The sequence below is a fragment of the Stenella coeruleoalba genome (genome assembly GCF_951394435.1).
Source record: "Stenella coeruleoalba genome assembly, chromosome: 9".
NCBI lineage: Eukaryota > Metazoa > Chordata > Mammalia > Artiodactyla > Delphinidae > Stenella > Stenella coeruleoalba.
The window spans coordinates 15,291,040-15,311,010 of record NC_137155.1 but is presented as its reverse complement, the minus strand read 5'-3'; the positions used below and the strand labels follow the sequence as shown (position 1 = coordinate 15,311,010).

The 19,971-nt window shown below is 42.3% G+C and overlaps 1 protein-coding gene across 1 annotated transcript in view; it reads right to left on the bottom strand.

The window, feature by feature from the left end:
- Positions 1-19,971, bottom strand: part of LAMB4 (laminin subunit beta 4) — a 107,312-nt gene that overhangs the window by 22,896 nt on the left and 64,445 nt on the right. The window contains 10 exon segments of the mRNA XM_079932179.1: positions 708-825; positions 827-871; positions 873-909; positions 3,775-3,926; positions 7,718-8,093; positions 13,200-13,296; positions 17,741-17,961; positions 18,795-18,811; positions 18,813-18,921; positions 18,924-18,999. Of these exon segments, the coding sequence (XP_079788305.1) occupies positions 708-825; positions 827-871; positions 873-909; positions 3,775-3,926; positions 7,718-8,093; positions 13,200-13,296; positions 17,741-17,961; positions 18,795-18,811; positions 18,813-18,921; positions 18,924-18,999 (1,248 nt within the window).

Genomic DNA, 19,971 nt, shown 5'->3' with positions numbered 1-19,971 from the left:
CAATGAGAAGCCCATGCACTGCAAAGAAGAGTAGCCCCTGCTCGCCACGGCTAGAGGAGGCCTGCATGCAACAATGAACACCCAATGCAGGCAAAAATTTTTTAAAAATTAAAAAGAAAAAGCAACTTGTTGGCAGAGCTTTTTCTAACATCCTCCAGGCTCACCAAGGCAAGGCACTGCTCTATTCATATGTGTTTCTTCAATAGCTGTTCACACTTAGTACATGGATATGAGTGATTAAGTATTTCCTAGTTAACTGAATAAATATCTAACTTATTTGTTATCAGCATTTGGGCCAATCAATGTTGCTTTTACACTTATAGTTTTGGGGGAAATAGTCACATGTCTAGCATTTCCATGTTAATTTCATTATTTTTTAAAAATAAAAAGTACCTTTTACTTATGAGGCAGGAGGAGTAAATGTCCATAATCTGTACCGGTTGAGAAAAAGTAAATAGCATAAGATAATAAAATCAAGCCACAATCTTTACTCTTTGATTTTTCTCAAACTTTGACTTAAGAAATAAAAAATAAAATATAAATATTTATATTATTTTTAGATTAAATATATATTATTTATAGATACTTTCTACACTTATAAAATATAAATTAAAAAATAAAATGTAAGACAGGGAAATACAATCGAAGAGGTCTGTATATCAAGTAGAAACCACAAACACTTTGACTATACTGTCATGAATATTTACCTTTTCATGCAATGTTTGAATATCTGGTATCTGGATCTGCTTTAATTTCTCCAATGACAAGTTTTCTTTTGAGGTTAGTGTATCTAAGATGGTAAGTAAGTCATTTCTGTTTTTTTCAGTTATCTATGATGGAAGTAGTTTCATTAGTTTTCTTTTCAGCAGATAGAGCTCTGATAATACTTCTTGATGTTCTTTGAGGAATCTACATCAACACAAATTGAGGTAAGATAAATTTTGTGAAAACAAATGAAATTATACATGGGTTATCGAGATAATCATTCCCCAATTTGACTAGACTGTCTTGGTCTCAATGATCAATACAAAAATTCAACATCCTCTCCCTTGAATTTGCACTTAACAGGGAAGTAAAGAGTAAGGAATTGGGCTTCCACGGTGGCGCAGTGGTTGAGAGTCCACCTGCCGATGCAGGGGACACGGGTTCGTGTCCCGGTCCGGGAAGATCCCACATGCCGTGGAGCGGCTAGGCCCATGAGCCATGGCCGCTGAGCCTGCACGTCCAGAGCCTGTGCTCTGCAACGGGCCACAGCAGTGAGAGGCCCACGTACCGCAAAAAAATAAATAAATAAAATAAATAAAGAGTAAGGAATTTGTTCTCATTCCTAATCTGGAAGAAGGTGCCCACTGAAAGAACTGAAAATCTGTCAGCAGTCACCCAAGACAGGCAGAAGAAAGCAGAAGTGCCCCTATGCTGATTTTCTCAAACTTGCAGATGTCGCGTCATAGATATACATGTAATAGCTACAGAGCACTGAGGCTTAAGTTTGCAGACATGGGTTTGAATGCTGGCTTCTCCCTTTACTGTCTGGGTATGGCCTTGAGCAAATCTATTAAGTCTCTTAGATTGTGTTTCCTTATCTGTAAACTGATGATGATAATCTGTGGAGATTAAGTGAGATAATATAAAGACCCTCTGTGAAGTTCCCCAAATGTTATGTATTAATTTTGACCACCCATATGAATCCAATACGATGAAACAACTAAGTTCACCTCACTGTATAGAGCAGGAGTTGACAAAGTCATTCTACAGAAGGCCAGAGAATAAATGTTTTAGGCTTACCTGCCATCACATTGCTGTCACAACTACTCAGTGCTGCCACTGCAGAGTGACAGTAGCCACAGACACCACATAAATAAATAGGTGAGGTGGTGGTCTCCTGGTGAAACTTCATTTACAAAAACAGGCTGTGGGTAGGATTTGCGGGCAGACTGTAGTTTGCTGACCTCTGATGTTGAGGCTGATGACAACAGCTAACATGCTGAGTGCTTTCTATACGCCTGGCCTTCTCATCAGTTCTCATCCTTGATCTCCACAAAACACTGTCAGGCGGTTAGCACGACGACCACCATTTTACCAGTGAGAAATGGTGGCTCTGAGGATAGCAAGGTCTCACTGATAGTATGATGTGAAGCCAGGATTTGAAGCCAGGTAGTTGGACTCTAGAACCTGTGTTCTTAAACACTTCTCTGTATTTTCCATATTGTAATGGAAACACAAATCCCTGAAAGTAATGTGGGATGTTTTAATGTAAATGAGAGTATCTTAGGGCTTTAAACTGTTCTAGGAACCAAAGGCCCAGGGTTCTGATCTTTACTCTCATGTAGTCATAATCCAGGCATGACAACCACACTTTATCTTTTCAACATTCCTGGTTTTTACACTAACGGACTCACTACATTGTGATTTTCATTTATCATGAACCGCCTACTCGCCCCCCCCCATCTCACACACACACAAACGAACAAAAAGCCATGTTTCTATTGCTTGGAATGATTTTCTGCCTTGATTTATCTGGCAAATTTATCTTTATTCTGAGAGGCCTTTTCTAATAGACCCAGGAAGAACTCATTCTCTCTACTCTGCTCCCGAAGTAGCTTGAAAACGTTCTGATAGAGTCTTTTCATTGTTTGGGGATTGTTTATATGTCTGTCTTCCCCCCACAAGACTGGGATGACTTCAGGGTGAGACTTACTGCCTGTCTCTGCTGTTCAGCACAGTGTCGGGCATCAACAAAAAGCCCAGTAATTGCTGTTGGACTGCAAGTTTGAGAGAATCAGCATGGGGCAGTTTTGCTCTCTTCTACCTGGCCTGGGTGACTGCTGACGGATTTTCAGTTCTTTCAGTGGGCACCTTCTTCCAGATTAGGAATCGGAACAAATTCCTTACTCTTTATGTAGCATTTATTGAGCGTCATCAACAGTGATTTCATCAAATTTAGGCTTTCCTTTAGGGTCATTAATTGCCATCTATTTTTTTCTCTTTTAGCTCAAGATCAGATGACAAACAGGACCATAGACATAGGATGAGGAAAAGCAGACAATGTTTGTGCCTTGAGATAGGTTTCACGTATATTTTCCCTTATACCGCTCAACTAGATGGGTTTGGTGTGAATAAGTTCGGTGCTGCCTCTCCTGGTACTAACAAGCTGTCTGTCCATTTCCAAACATAACAAGGATCTCATGGGAGATCAGCAGATGAGCTAATTCAAGTTCTGCTTTAGAGTTCCATTTCTCCTCCAAGTTGATTTTGGCATAATTCCTGTTCATTTTTAAGAATTATGCAATATGAATTACAGGCTTCTAGTATGTAACATGTCTCCAAATTCCTACAAAGTTCTTAAGAGAAATTGTTTAGGTCCCTTTTGCCTCATATTCCTTTGCATTTGTGGTTGCTGGAAATGGAGTGGCTTGTACTCAGGAAGGCACGGAAACATGCCTCTCTCATTTCCTTACGGCCACAATAGAATTTCCAAGCTGCTGATTAAATGAGATCCTAGCATGGTTTGGCATCACAATACTTTGGGTTTCAGTATTTGTTTAGTATCGCAGATTGTTAGCGTTATTTTGTGCAAATGCTATCCGTCTCTGCAATGTTTTAAAAAGTTGAAATATTCCTGCACAAATAATACCTTTAAAGGGTGTGTTTTCACGTTCTAAAGTGCTCAGGTGCTGTGGCAATAAGCACAGGGAGATTCACTAATGGAATGCACTATGGATTTTATCAACTCCTGTCCAGAAACAGACATCTGAGGTGCATTTCCTCTCTTACCCATGATGCTTGCATTACGGGCACGGGAGTGCAAATCAATTTCTTCTTGAAGATCTTCAAGTAAGAGGTTCACTTTATTCCTCGTTCTTTCTTTCAGATCTTGAAATTCATACACTGTTTTCCTCTGGTCACTTAGTTGAATGATTTCTTTCCTATAGGAGAAAATGAGAGAAAATGTAGCTAAGCTTATATTACATTCAACAGATTGTGGAAAAAACACAAGTAAAGAAATTGCCCTCGGACTTCCCTTGGTGGCGCAATGGTTAAGAATCTGCCTGCTGGGCTTCCCTGGTGGCGCAGTGGTTGAGAGTCCACCTGACGATGCAGGGGACATGGGTTCGTGCCCCGGTCCGGGAGGATCCCACGTGCCGCGGAGCGGCTGGGCCTGTGAGCCATGGCCGTTGAGCCTGCGCGTCCGGAGCCTGTGCTCCGCAAGGGGAGAAGTCACAACAGTGAGAGGCCCGCGTACCGCAAAAAAAAAAAAAAAAAGAATCCGCCTGCCAACGCATTGGACACCGGTTCAATCCTTGGTCTGGGAAGATCCCACATGCCACAGAGCAACTAAGCCTGTGCGCCACGACTACTGAGTCCATGCGCCACAACTACTGAGCCCACGTGCCACAACTGCTGAAGCCCTCACGCCTAGAGCCCGTACTCTGCAACAAAAGAAGCCACCGCAATGAGAAGCCCACGCACCGCACCAAGAGTAGCCACCGCTCGCCACAACTAGAGAAAGCCCACACGCAGCAACAAAGACCCAACACAGCCAAAAAATAAATAAAAATAAATAAAATAATAATAATAAAAAGATTGCCCTCATTATTAGGTATCCTCATACTTAGGATGGATTTTTCCCCCCCCAAATTTTCATTTGACAGTTTATGATTGTTTATGGCTTATCTCTTTCTTGTTAATTCCGCTTCCTAGAGTATTTCAGCACTCATTTAAAATGGTTTCATAGCATAAAGGTTTTTGAATCTTTCAATTTCAGCTGTTTATACTCTGTCTCCCTTTACTTTGGTTTTCAAAAACACGTATTCAGACGTGGTTCATTTAAATCAGTCTAAGGGAGCCAACCTATATTAGGCTTTTAACAGAATCCCTCACACAAGACAAGGATAAAAATCAGTACCTCATTTAGAATAAATCTGCTTCCAGCAAGGTTCCTTTTACTGTTACTTCTGTACAGTGTCTTAAACTTTGAATTTCCACAAGTGACAGGTTTCCTTGCTGGCGAGTGTACATTTGGGTGTGTTCTTTCTACATCACCTTTGATGGTGTCACCTTTGTCCCACTTCAGTTGGCTGGGTTCAGCAAACACAGTTGGTTCAAGTGAATAATTAGAATATCCCTCATGAAGGGGAACTTGGGTACAAATCTTGAAGAGTACAGTTCAGGGAAGCTACAATACAAATTTATGGGACTAATTTATCTTGGTATGACTGCAAAGTATTAACCAATGCTTCCTAGCATTTTCTGCTCTCACTTTCCCTTCTAATCTACAGACTTTTCCTTCAAGCTCCAACTGTCAGCACTGTAATTCTTCTGGCTAATAACAATAACAGTACATACTATTATCATAGCTGGTACTCTTAAAGCACTTACTATGTGCCAGACACCATGCAAAGTGGCTTGTCTTGAGTGATTCTCACAAGAATCCCATGAAATAGAGACTTTAACCCTGCTTTTGATGAACAAACTGAAGCTTGGAGAAGCTAAGTAACTTCTGAGGCCACACAGCAGCAGGTGGATTTGAACCACAGTAGTTTGACTTCTCAATCTATGCTTATGATATCTTGGTTTCTCTGTCCTCCTCTTCCCCTTTGATTTGTAATTTACCCAACAAACATTTATTACTTAACTAAACCAGGCCTGAAGAAAGGTACAGAGAAGGCAGCTTTGCCCAGAGGAGTCCCTCAGTGAGGCAATGGCTGAGCCGAAAAGACGTGGGAAGATGCAGAAGGAAACACATCCTCTCTCAGGAGGTCAGGGAAGGCTTCAGTGAGGGGGCGGTGTCTGGGTGCTTGTTATAGAGGAATAGGAGTTTAGCAGGTGGACCAAGACGGGGCAGACTTATCCTCACGGCTTCAGGCCTGGCCCTGGGACTCCGGCTCCTCTTGCTTTCTTCTCTCTGGTTCTGCTCGGGGCTCTTGCACTATCTCTAGCTACAGCATCTACTGTGGATTGGCTCCTTCTGCTTTCTCAGTTCCACTTCATCTGCCATGTCTTATAACCACAAACCAGTGGTCCATGAGCCAAAACTCATTCTCAGACAAGTTTCTTTGGCCTCTACAGTGCTTTTTAAAAGCACTACTGGATTACCTGCCTCTATTTTAAAGTGGGGACATTTCCATAAAACTCTGGATGTCTGACATTGTTTAAAAAATGAGGAGATCTGGAAACCTGGGCCACAGTCTTTACCAGGGCATAGCAGTGCCTGTCCTCACCTGCCAACTTGACTTGGCTATGTGACACCTCTGGGCCCTATAGCTTCGTTTATGATGCAGGTGGCCCTTCCTCTGAAGTATCCAGGTGAGTTGTATCATCTTCCTTGTGTAACTTTTAAGCAGTTGCCATATACTTCAGGATTTTTTGTCTGGTGATAACGAATGGCCTTATATTTATGCTTGTGGGTTTTTGTATGTTTGTTTGTTTGTTTTTGGCTGCGTTGGGTCTTCGTTGCTGCACACAGGCTTTCTCTAGTTGTGGCGAGCCGGGTCTACCCTTTGTTGTGGTGTGTGGGCTTCTCATTGCAGTGGCTTTTCTTGTTGTGGAGCACAGGCTCTAGCTGCGCAGGCTTCAGTAGTTGCAGCATGTGGGTTCAGTAGTCGTGGTGCACAGGCTTCAGTAGTTGTGGCTCGTGGGCTGTAGAGTGCAGGCTCAGTAGCTGTGGCGCACGGGCCTAGTTGCTCCACGGCATGTGGGATCTTCCCGGACCAGGGCTTGAACACGTGTCCCCTGCATTGGCAGGTGGATTCTTAACCACTGCACCACCAGGGAAGCCCTGACAGGCAGATTCTTAATGACTGCACCACCAGGGAAGTCCCTACACTTGTGTTTCATGTAACATAAAACTCTGCAGCTTCAACTATTCTTTAATCCAGGAGCTTTTCTGGGGGAGGAGGGATATTTTTCTATAGAACTATAATCTTTTTGGTTTCTTAGTAGACTATGTACTCCTAGAGGGGTGGAAACTATACCCTGCTCATCCTAGTTTTGCCCACAGCAGGTCAGCAAACATTTTCTTTAAAGGGCCAGAGAGTAAATATTTTAGGCCTTGGGGGCACCATAGTGGCCCTGTCACAATCACTCAACTCTGTCATTGTAGAGAGAAAGCAGGCACAGAGGATGTAAATAATGGGTGTGGCTGTGTTCCAATAAAACTTTATTTACAAAAAAATATGATGGGTCAGATACTGCCTGTGGGCTACGGTTTCCTGACTCCTGGTCCAGAGCAATCACCATAATCTCTAGAAATATTTGATGAATGAAAAGAAGGACTCAATAATATATAATAAAAATGATACTGCATTTTGAAAGAATTACTGTACTCATTATATGACTTCACAGTAATGTGTGGGCTTATAAACAACTGAAGAATTTGGGAACATTTAGCAGATTTCCCTGAGAGCATGGTCAAAAAAAAATCTTTGTATTAGAAACTTCCCCACTTCCAATTTTGTCTTTCAGCTCTGCGGGGTTTGGGTTTCTCAATTAACCTCACGATTGCCTTTTTGTTATAATCAATGACATCTCGCAAAATCATGTCATTCTAACTAGGTAAGAAAGAGACAACGATGATTCCCAGCCTGGTTATTAATGGAACAATGATTACTTCCCTAACATCAACAAAGGTTCATTTCTAAGTTGAAGGCTGCTAAAGTTCACAGGACTTAAGGTAAATCAGGAACTTGGCGATCTATTACTTGCACACTAACCTTACCGAACAGAGTCATGATAATCCTTGACTTTTAAGAATTCCCCAGATGAGAAAACAGGATGTCTCCAAATCCTTTCTATTTCAGACATGTTCTCTCTGAGGCCTTTGAAGTCAGCCTCACAGATAGGCAGGGTCTCTCTTTTATCTTCCGTGTTAGCAGCCAGCCTAATTAACCCTTGCACCGCTTTGGAGAGGGAAGAAATGGTGTGGTCCCATGGATCAAAGCACAAGTGACACCGAAGACAAGCAGGGAATTTCTGGCCGTGACCCTGGGTGCAGCGATCACATCGTGGGCTGCTAACACCCTCTCGGTAGTGACATGTGCCCGTGTCCTGGTCACAGATGTGCTTCTGGGAATCTTTCCTGTTGCAGTCACATGCTGAAAAGGATGGGAGAAGGAGCGGAGAATGTCAGTCACCTGGCCTTTGGCTCATGACCAGCTCAAGAATAAAGTCCTCCTCTCTCCCCTGAGAATCTTCCCAACTCTCATTTCTAAAGTGAATGTTAAAAAGCAGGATAGGGCTTCCCTGGTGGCGCAGTGGTTGAGAGTCCACCTGCCGATGCAGAGGACACGGGTGCGTGCCTCGGTCCGGGAAAATCCCACATGCTGCGGAGCGGCTGGGCCCGTGAGCCATGGCCGCTGAGCCTGCGCGTCCGGAGCCTGTGCTCCGCAACGGGAGAGGCCACAACAGTGAGAGGCCCGCGTACCGCAAATAAATAAATAAATAAATAAATAAATAAATAAATAAATAAATAAAAGCAGGATAATTTCAGAGATCTGTGCAATGGCCATTAAAACAGAGCATACCTCGTTTCATTCCACTGACCAATCAGCTCTCGGTTTTTTTGTTTTTTGATTTTGGACACTCCACTGTGGCTTGCGGGATTAGTTCCCCGACCAGGGATCAAACCTGTCCCCCCTGCAGTGGAAGCGTGGAGTCCTAACCACTGGACAGCCAGGGAATTCCCAGCTCTTGTTTTTTATATGGACATTATTAGGTGTCACTTTTACTGCAAGTGTGAGTTGTTCCCATCTAGTTTCTTTACCTACGTGAGTGAAGAATATGGATCTAACGGATGACACACTTGTGACGGCTGCTACTGCCCCCCACCCCCACCCCAGGGTGGTTCAGGTGTGTCACAGATTCTCTAAGAAGGCCCATGATCACACTTTTTCTTGGTGAAACCCAGCCTGGGTGTGCTGTCTTCCATTACATAAGGAAAACTGTTCTGTTATCAAAAAAGGGGTGGGTGGGCGGATCGCTCTTTGGTATTTACCCAAAGGAGTTCAAAACATGCCCACATAAAAACCTGCACACGGGTGTTTTTAGCGACTTTATTCAGAACTGCCAACTTAGAAGTAACCAAGATGTCTATCAGTAGGTGAATGAATAAAGAAACCATGGTATATCCAGACAACTGAATATTACTCAGCACTAAAAAGAAATGAGTGTTGAGCCACAAAAAGACACGGAGGAACCTTAAATGCTTTTACTACTAAGTGAAAGAAGCCAGTCTGAAAAGGCTACATGTTGCATGATTCCTTTTCACATTCTGAAAAGGCAAAACTATGGAAACAATAAAAAATATCAGTTGTTGCCAGGGGTAGGGTGGTGGGTAAGGATGAATAGGCAAAGCACAGAGGATTTTTAGGACAGTGGAAATACTCTGCGTGATACTATAATTATGGATACATGTCATTATTCATTTGTCTAAACCCACAGAATGGACAACACCAAGTGTCAACCCTAATGTAATATGAACCTTGGTGATTATGATGTATCAATATAGGTTCATGAATTGTAACAAGTGTACCACTCTTCTGGGGATGTTGATAATGGGGGAGGCCATGGTGGGGTCTGGGGGTATATGGAAAATATCTGTATCTTCCTCTCAATTTTGTTGTGAACCTAAAATTGCTCTTTAAAAAAGTCTTTTAAAAAATAGAGAACATTAAATTCATTTTGTCTTAACTAAAAAAAAAAAAAATCCAGATACTACATGCACTTCAAATGAATAGGTTTTTGATTAAGCCTGAGGATGAAGGATGGGAAGAGCTATTGAAGTTACAGCAATTTCCAAAAGGTCAGGGGATCACTAACCTATGCCATTGGCTTGACTACAAGGAACAAGTGATTTAAAAATGTATTTGGCCAGCTTGAGTGAAACTAACGCCAATTAGAAATAAAAACACACTTGCACTAACACTAGGCTCCTCCAATAGACGTCACCTGTCTGGCACATTCCCTTTGGTCCAAAGGCCTCTGCAGAAACCCCTGGGGGAGCTCTGTGCGCTTCACCAGCTGGAGGCCAAGGCTCCCCCTTATCGCCTGCTCGTCCCCAGGAGCACTCGTGGGATCTGTGGCCTGAGTGGACTGTTTGCAAAGTTTCCTCTGTGAAAGATGAAAACATTTTTATAAAGTAAGATTATTAAAATATTAGAGGGGCACAGGAATAGAGGCTCTCTAAGACAGTTTTTCTAAGAGCCAACATTTCTCCCTGGTTTTTGTTTTTGTTTTTGTTTTTTTGTGGTATGTGGGCCTCTCACTGCTGTGGCCTCTCCCGTCGCGGAGCACAGGCTCTGGACGCGCAGGCTCAGTGGCCATGGCTCACGGGCCCAGCCGCTCCGCGGCACGAGGGATCCTCCCAGACCAGGGCACGAGCCTGTGTCCCCTGCATCGGCAGGCGGACTCTCAACCACTGCGCCACCAGGGAAGCCCTCTCCCTGGTATTTAAAGTAGCAATTCCATTTGAAAAATTGAGTATTTTAATGGGGCAAAAATCCAAAGGCATTTTTTTTTTAAGCCACAAAAGCACATTTATAAAGGAATGGAGAGGAGGAAAGAGTTGCCGTACGTGGCCACATTGAGGTGACCACAATCATAAATCCATTACATCTGACATTTCTTCAGATTGATTTCTTTTGGAAACCGATTTCAAACAGAGATTCAAAGATCCCTCCTCCTAGAACAAACCCAGACTCTAAATCTGCACTGTCCGATATGGTAGCTACTAACCACATGTGCTATTTAAACGTAAATGGATTAAATGAAATAAACAATTGTTTTGCTCACATGCACGAGCCACATTGCAAGTGCTCAGTGGCTACATATGGCTGGTGGCCCCCAAACTGGACAGTGCAGATGTAGAATGTTTCCATTTCTGCAGAAAGTATCGAACAGCCCTCCTCTAAATCCTGTAACTATTGCTGAGGCATGGAATGAAAGACACTAGAACACAAACTCCATAGGTTGGGGGCCTTGCCTTATTTGTTCACTACCTAGAGTACCCAGTAGACACTCTGTGAATATTTTTAAATAAATAAGTGAATCTATGATGGACCCCAAGTTATGAGAGCCACATTGAAAAAACATCCACTCTGCTGACTTCCTATGATCCATCTCCCAGCATGTACCTTAATCGAAAGTAGTTATTTTTGTCAGCATGTTTCCAAATAGCAGAAAATTGGCTACAAGTTACGATCTCAGAAATCTGTTCCATTTTAATGACTTTGAGGAATTTCAATATAGGCTAACATTCAATATAGCGTAAAGTTTTAATATAAGAGAAAAAAATTTATAGGGCTAAAACATTTCTTTTCAAAACTAGGATTAAAGTTTGTGGACTTTCAAATATAAGACATGACACCATAGAACTCCTAGAAAAGAACATAGGCAAAACATTCTCTGACATAAATCATACCAACGTTTTCTTAGGTCAGTCTCCCAAGGTAATAGAAATAAAAGCAAAAATAAATGAATGGGATCTAATCAAACTTACAAGCTTTTGCACAGCAAAGGAAACCATAAACAAAATGAAAAGACAACCTACAGACTGGGAGAAAATATCTGCAAATGATTTGACGGACAAGGGCTTCATTTCCAAAATATACGAACATCTCATACAACTCAATAACAAAAAACCAAACAATCCAATAAAAAAACAGGCATATATATATACAACACCAAATGTCAAATAGATAGCTAGTGGGAAGCAGCCGCATAGCACAGGGAGATCAGCTCGGTGCATTGTGACCACCTAAAGGGGTGGGATAGGGAGGGTGGGAGGGAGATGCAAGAGGGAGGAGTTATGGGGATATATGTATATGTATAGCTGATTCACTTTGTTATAAAGCAGAAACTAACACACCATTGTAAACCAATTATACCCCAATAAAGATGTTAAAAAAAATATATATATATTAGGATTGGGAAAAAATAAAGAAAATGCATAGATTTTTATGCATTTCTTGGAGCATTTTCATCAAATAAATTCTTGTGAAGGAAAAAAAAGAAAATGGGCAGAAGACCTAAATGGACATTTCTCCAAAGAAGACATACAGATGGCCAACAGGCACATGAAAAGATGCTCAACATCGCTAATTATTAGAGAAACACAAACCAAAACTACAATGAGGTACCACCTCACACTGGTCAGAATGGCCATCATTAAAAAGTCTACAAATAACAAATGCTAGAGAGGGTGTGGAGAAAAGGGAACCCTCCTACACTGTTGGTGGAATGTAAGCTGGTGCAGCCACTGTGGAAAACAGTATAGAGGTTCCTCAAAAAACTGAAAGTAGAGTTGCCATATGATCCAGCAATCCCACTCCTGGGCACGTATCCAGACAAAACTGTAATTCAAAAAAGAGGGGACTTCCCTGGCAGTCCAGTGGTTAAGACTTTGCCTTCCAATGCAGGGGGTGCGGGTTTGATCCCTGGTCAGGGAGCTAAGATCCCACATGCCTCGGGGCCAAAAATCCAAAACATAAAGCAGAAGCAATATTGTAAAAAATTCAATAAAGATTTTAAAAATGGTCCACATCAAAAAAATCTTTAAAAACAAAAAAACACAAAGATACACACACCCTTATGTTCACAGCAGCACTATTCACAATAGCCAAGACACTGAAACAGCCTAAATGTCCATCGACAGATGAATGGATAAACAAGATGTAGTGTATATATACAATGGAACACTACCAGCCATAGAAGAGAATGAAATAATGCCATCTGCAGCAAAATGGGTGGACCTAGAGATTATCATACTACGCGAAGTCAGAAAGACAAATATCATATGATATCACTTACATATGGAATCTAAAATATGACACAAATGAACTTATCTACAAAACAGACTCACAGACATAGAGAACAGACCTGTGGTTGCCAAGGGGTGGGGAAGGATGGATTGGGAGTTTGGGATTAGCAGATGCAAACTATTATATATAGGATGGATAAACAACAAGGTCCTACTGTACAGCAACAGGGAACTATATTCAATATCCTGTAACAGATCATAATGGAAAAGAAAAAAAACTAATTGGTTACACAGTTTTCATTTTATTAATATTTTGTGGAAAATTTATTTTAAAGTTTGTGATTTTTCGACCAAATAAAGGAATTGAAAACTCAGTTGGTTCATAGCAAGCCCATGGTAGGACCAGGCTGACTGTACTCACGTTTTCAGAATTACCAATACTCATGAATGCATCGCCCCAGGGGATCCCCATAATAATTTTCCTCACACTCACTGCAGCGTTTCCCATCATAGCCTAATCTACACGGACACTGGCCTGTAAGCTCAGTCATGGGTGAGAAACTGACAAGCTCTATGATCTAAAAAAACAATGCATTTTAATACAAAACAGTTTTCCCTCCAGTGATTTAGAACATACAGCTGTGCAAAGGCAGAGGCAGGAGGATTCCCGCAGCCAGCAACCACCCCGACAGCACCAAGGATCAGAAGTTAATGTTTTTTGCCTGAGGGCTCTTGAATATACCGCCTGCTTCCAGCTGTTCAGGGACAGGTGGCCCCAAATCAGGAAACAGCCACAGACACAAATGAAAACGAAACACATAATGGGAAATAGGCCACATTCACTCCCAGGTTCTGGGAGTTCTCCCCTAACAGAGGCAGACCCAAGACCTGGACTTAACCTCCATCAATTAAATTGGCAAATAATTGTTTCCATTACGGAATGTAAAGTGGAGTTTCTCCGAATTGGGCTAATGTTTTTCTCCACAAAACATTTTTTGTAAATGAAGCTTAATCATTCAATGACAGTTATTTAACTGTGTTTTGGGGAGAGGGCTGAACTTTCCTGCATCCTCCCAACTGCACTTTTTTTTTTTTTTTTTTTTGGCTGCGCTGCTTGTGGGATCTTAGTTCCCCGACCAGGGAGGGAACGAACCCATGCCCCCTGCAGTGTGGAAGTGAGGAGTCCTAACCACTGGATTACCAGGGAATTCCCCCAACTGGATTCTTGAAAAGCTTTTCTGAACACCAAGGAGACTGGAAAACTAACAGGAGAAAAATATAAAATCAAATCACTATTGTTATGGTCCTAGGTTATACCTGACCAAAGCTGCTTACCCAACAACTACTCCAGAAGTAGCTGGATACATAAAGTGACTGGGTCTACCCATAACCACTGGCTTCTACTCAAATACAAGGAGTTATGGGAGCTTGTTGCCATATTGTCTTTGTTGGGCAATGCTGTCTTACGCTGATGCAGAATCTGCTCCTTGTAACTTGTTCCCATTGTTCTGAGTCCAGTATAAGGAAATTGCACAAAACAGGCAGCCTCCCTCTTCCCACTTACAGTCCATCTCCCAACTAGAGGTGGCCATCCTCAACTTGTATATGCTTCATTTCTTTAAGCCAAGCACCCCTAAGACTTCATCACGAAATACATGGTTCTATCCATTATCCTTGTTGTCTTCCTTTGGACACATACTAGTTTGTCAATACAATGTTTAAAATGTGATACTCAGAAATGAGAACAATGTTCCTGGAAGCCATCTGGCCCCATAGAAGACAATAGGACAACAGCCGCCCTGAAGCTGGGCACGGCACACCCAATCCCCTCTTTGGCAGCCCAGCCACACCACTGGCTCACTTGAAGCATGCAACCAAAATCCCCCAGATGTTTTTCTCACAAGCTAGCACCAACTTATTACTCCCACCCTGTATTTATGCAATGGATTTAAAAAACCCAATTGCAAAACTTTATTTTTAACCCATGGACACATCATCTTCTTGTTGCCAGCCAACAAGACAGGCTGTTAAAATATCTTGTCTCTTGCTTTGTCTTGATCACATTAACTTATAACTTTATAATATCTGCAAATTTGATAAGCATGTTTCCCCAACTCCATCTAAACTGTTGATGAAAATATTGGACAGCTCATTTGGATCTCTCTGTGAGAATGCACTAGGGACCACCTACTGGCTGACATAGAGACATTTATCAGTAGTTGTTTAAACAGCTGGCAATCTAAATGTCCACATGTCTCTTCTATACTCCAATGAAAGTGTTTCCTGATTGTAAAGAGCAAACTTTCCCAAGGAATCCCCTATGGACCAGATGACCCCAAATACCCTTGTCATAAGGGGGTCTTTGGTTAAACCAACACCATCTGCTTTTCAGTTTTGTAGATTTCCCTTAGCCTCCATGACTGAACTGTTGTCTCTGTCAAGTCCTGCTACAAATATGCTTCCCCAAAGGTCTAAGAAGTATGCCAGACAGTGATGTCATGAGCATTAGGAGTTCCTCATGAATGAGGAAGCCATGCAGTGTGTAGAGAGCAACAATTTGTTCCATGGTTGGTGGCTGCAGGTGTGAGGAGTGAAGAGAAGCATATAAATGAGGCACGGTCCTCTAGTGCCCAGATCTTGGTTTCTAATACCATTCTCCAATAAAAGGAACCAGCCCTCCTTAAAGAAATGGCTGATTCTAGGATGGGGCAGGAAATACACAAGATGAGCTTAGAGCATCTTGCAGTGCAGAAAGTAAGGAAGTACTTAAAAACAAACAAACAAAACATAATATGTCAAATGCACACAGAAGCCAACTGAAAGAGCTCCCCATGACCAAAGCTGGAAAAACTTGAATAACAAAATTAAGGAGTGCTGGATTATAACTCAAAACATAGTACAAATATCCTGAGTCCACTGATATTAAAAAATGATTGAGGGACTTCCCTGGTGGCACAGTGGTTATTAAAAAATGATTGAGGGACTTCCCTGGTGGCGCAGTGGTTAAGAATCCGCCTGACAATGCAGGGGACATGCGTTTGATCCCTGGTCCAGGAAGATCCCACATGCCCATGTGCCACAACTACTGAGCCTGCGCTCTAGAGCCCACGAACCACAACTACTGAGCCCCTGCGCCACAACTACCAAGCCCCTGCACCACAACTACCAAAGCCCACACGCCTACAGCCCAAGCTCCACAGCAAGAGAAGCCACTGCAAAGAGAAGCCCGCGCACCACAAAGAAGAGTAGCCACCACCCACGGCAACTGGAGGAAGCCCACGTGCAGCAATGAAGACCCAAAGCAGCCAAAAATAAATAAGTTCATTAAAAAAAATGATTGAAAAAAATCAAGAAATGGGGGACAACAGACAAAACTCCAGTGCAGAAGAACTCCAAATAATTTACGGAGATACTCTGCGCTCAAAGAGACAGAGCATAACTGTCCATTCCTTAAATGTGGACTGTGTTTAGTGACTTCCCCCCAAGGAGTACAGTATGAAAAGGAGAAGGGTTGCTTTACAGTAGAGAAATGACACACACTGCTTCAGCCAGTTGATCAAGATTCAGGTCAACAGTGATCAGTCGTGTAAATGGTATGTATCCTTGATGTGATGTGATGTGATGAGAATAGCGCTTTACCTCTACGGTCTTCTTCTCAAAACCCAAAATCCAAGTCTCATCATGAGGAAAACATCAGATAAATTTGAATTGAGGTACATTTTACAAAATACAAAACTGTTAAGGTCATCAAAAATAAGGAAAGTCTAAGAAACTGTCACAACCAAGAGGAACTTGAGGAATCGTGATGACTAAATGTAATGTGGCGTACTGGATGAGGTCTTGGAACAGAAAAAGGATATTAGGTAAAAAAACGAAGGACATCTGAATAAATTATGGACGTTAGTTACTGATAATGTATCAACACTGGTTCATTAAGGACAAATGTTCCACACTAATGTAAACATGAATAACAAAGGAAACTGGGTGTGGGGTACCTCTTCTCTATGTTCACAACTTTTCTGTAAACCTAAGTCTATTCTAATATAAACATTTATGAAGGGAAAAAAGGCCATTGTGTGCATTTGTGTGGGTATGGGTTGGAGCAGGGAGGGTTGGAGAGAGAAAGAAAAAGAGAAGGGAAAACACATTCAACATATAAGAACTACCTTCAAAAGTTGACTTGTACAAAATTTGGCCTTTGAATAAGTTGAACAGTGGAGCTGAAATTGGAGGTGAGCCATACTTATTAGTCAGGAAGATTCCAGCTTCTGAAATGAGCATTTTGATTCCAATTAAACCCTAATCCCTGTATTGTGGATTGGACTCTAAAATTTCTTGTCATTGTTTTACCCTTCTTCCTGCATCTCTACTAATGTAAAAGTGTTTCAAAGAATACATTTATCAAACCAAAAAAGCCTAATAATGACACTGTTTTCTCCATAGATAATGTTAATATTCTTTAAAAAAAATTTCATCCTCATTGTTTTGACTGAAAATCACATGTGCAGTTAAGTGGTGTTAACTGTATATTAAACAATAAAGATTTGCTCCTAGGCTGCATTCTTTAAAAACAATTGCTGCTGGTCTGGTAACCATAAGATAAATAAGATAAATTAAATGAGAAGACATTTTATTTAACCATATGTAAAGCAAGTGGTGAGCTGCAGGGAATAACAGCTTGATTTCTTTAAATGGAATTATGGATTCTGAAGGAACCCGTTAACTTTCATTCTGATTCATAATCAATTCCGATTAATGATGGATTTCTAGGGGCCTGCCTATGCTTACACATATGAAACAGTGGAAGAGAGGGCGCTCTGGGTTTCATTCCTTGATAAATGCAGACTCTATCCCCATGTAAGTCCAATCCTATCTAAAAACACTGATTAACAGCAGTATGTAAAGAAAACATTCTTTACGTATTTAGAAAGCATGGCTCCCCAGCACATCTCACTTTGACACCACAGGAAACTGAAAGTCTCTTGCCTGGTCACAGTGTCTACTGAGTGAGGTCCAGGGCTCACAATCCCATGGCTGACATCCTCTGCCGGGGATGACATTCCAGCATCCATCAGCACGATGGTCACAGGCCCGGCCTGTGACGTTGGGCATACAAGGGCATGTGCCGGTGTCAGGGTCACAGAGACAAGCTCCTCCAACAGGGGGACACTCAGAGGGACTCACGCCGGAAGGATGACAGGAACACCCTGGGAGCACAGAGCCGTCGTTGGGGGGTAAATCCGTGATAACGCTGGCATCGACAACCCCTGCAAACACCTTTCAAAGGCTCAAGAAAGAAACATCTTACAATAGAACAAGGAATCTAAGTAGGTTGAACCCATTCAACTGGTTTTGATCTCCCCAAAATGCAATTTCCTATGGTTCTACCTACTACTACATTCCAAGAGCTCACAATTAGGATAAATGAAAGTCTCACTTTTTCCTCACGCCACTCACCAAAGTTCCACTTATGTCAACACTCCAGAAACAAATTGACTTGGGTGAACTGAAATAATTAAAATATCTCCTAAAAATGAGGAGTATATTCCTCCTCTTTATCATGGAATTAAACCCTTGTCCTCTTCTACATCAGTGACTCTCCTATTTATACATTAAAGTCACTTGATGAGCCGGTTACAAGGCAGATACCTGGGCCCGGCTCCCAGAGATTCAATTCTGTGGGTCTGAGGCACAGCCCAGGAATCTGCATATTGATACCACACGCCCCCATCCCCAGGCGGCTCTGGTACAGTGCATGGTAGTCCACACTCTGAGAAACAAGGCTCCGAACCCACTAAGGCACGTGTTGAAGAAAACACTCACAAAAGGCAAACTAATAACACCAGTGAGTACTCTGCAGCTGCATGTGCACTGCACCTGTTTCTGCTGCTGAGCTCAGGACATCAGCCCATCACCCCGTGGGCACTGGCACTACTGACCTAACTGAAATAAGTACGGGAGTTGCCACCACAGTTACGAGCTGCCACATCCTGCCCCCCGCCCCCCCGCCCCCCAGGGAGCTTTGCAGACTTCCTCCTACAGGTCTGATTGAGGGTCAAAGTAACCTGGCCTGCAGAGCTGGCAGCTGGGGCCTTGAGTGTTGTGCAGACATTTAAGGTCCTCCCCCGTGCCTGGGCTGCAGGACTCTGGATCAGTTACATCAATGCGCTGTTGCAGGCACAAGGTCTGCAGGGGGCTCCCGAAATTCTTGGATTTCCACAGAAACCAGCAGAGCATTCTCCACACTGCACACCAGAAAGAAGGGGAGAGGAAAAGGGAATGAGATGAGGGGTGTGTGTGCGTGTGTATGTGCTTGGGGAGGGATACGGAGAGTGATATGGATAACTGGACTCCTCCGGGGTTAATGAGAGGTCACACACTTGGGATGAATAAGGAAAAGTGCTCTAAATTAAAACAAAACATTCATTTAAATTTATTACCCATTCAGAGAATAAAAAGATGATTTGGATTTTAAAAGTCCTTGGTGAAGAATGGACTCTTTCTTAAAAACTACAGACTTGTGAGTGCAGGATTCCTGGGTCATCATATAACCAGGATCACCCCAAAATGCCTCCAGACCCAAAGCTAATCTCAGCCCGTTTTCTGAGGCGGGGGCACCCTAACCCTCATCTGGTCCTAGAGGTGAAACAGCAGCAGCCTGAGATAATGTGCCTGGAAGTGAAGACGGGTAATTGTCTTGATGTGTGGGCCCTCGAGGGTATTTTTGTACTAACCTTTATTAAGACACCTTGAGGGTGTCTCCATTAAGGATGATGGAGAAACCATTCCCATCTCTCCTACACTCTACTCTTTCAATCACGGGGTAACTGCCACTGTTTAGGTGCCCAAATCACGGGTCCAACTTCCATGTTTTGGTTCATTCCATTTAGAAATGGTCTCATAGCCCAACTGTGGTCTCATTTCTTAACAACTGACCAACCAAGCCACAGTGCACATGGAGAAGAGGCTATAAGAATTAACTAGAGACACGTGTAACCTTAGAGGTAACAAATACGAAAAAAAAATGGCCATGTAATTTATCATGATGTTAATTATCACTGAAGAAAATAATAATGCCATATTTTCTATTATGATTCAATCAAGTAGACTATAATTTTTTTCCTTGTTTGCACTACATGTTGACACTCATGCTTAAACTCTTCAAAATGAAATTTTTGATTGAGGGACAGACACAAATATTGAATTAATTTAGGCAG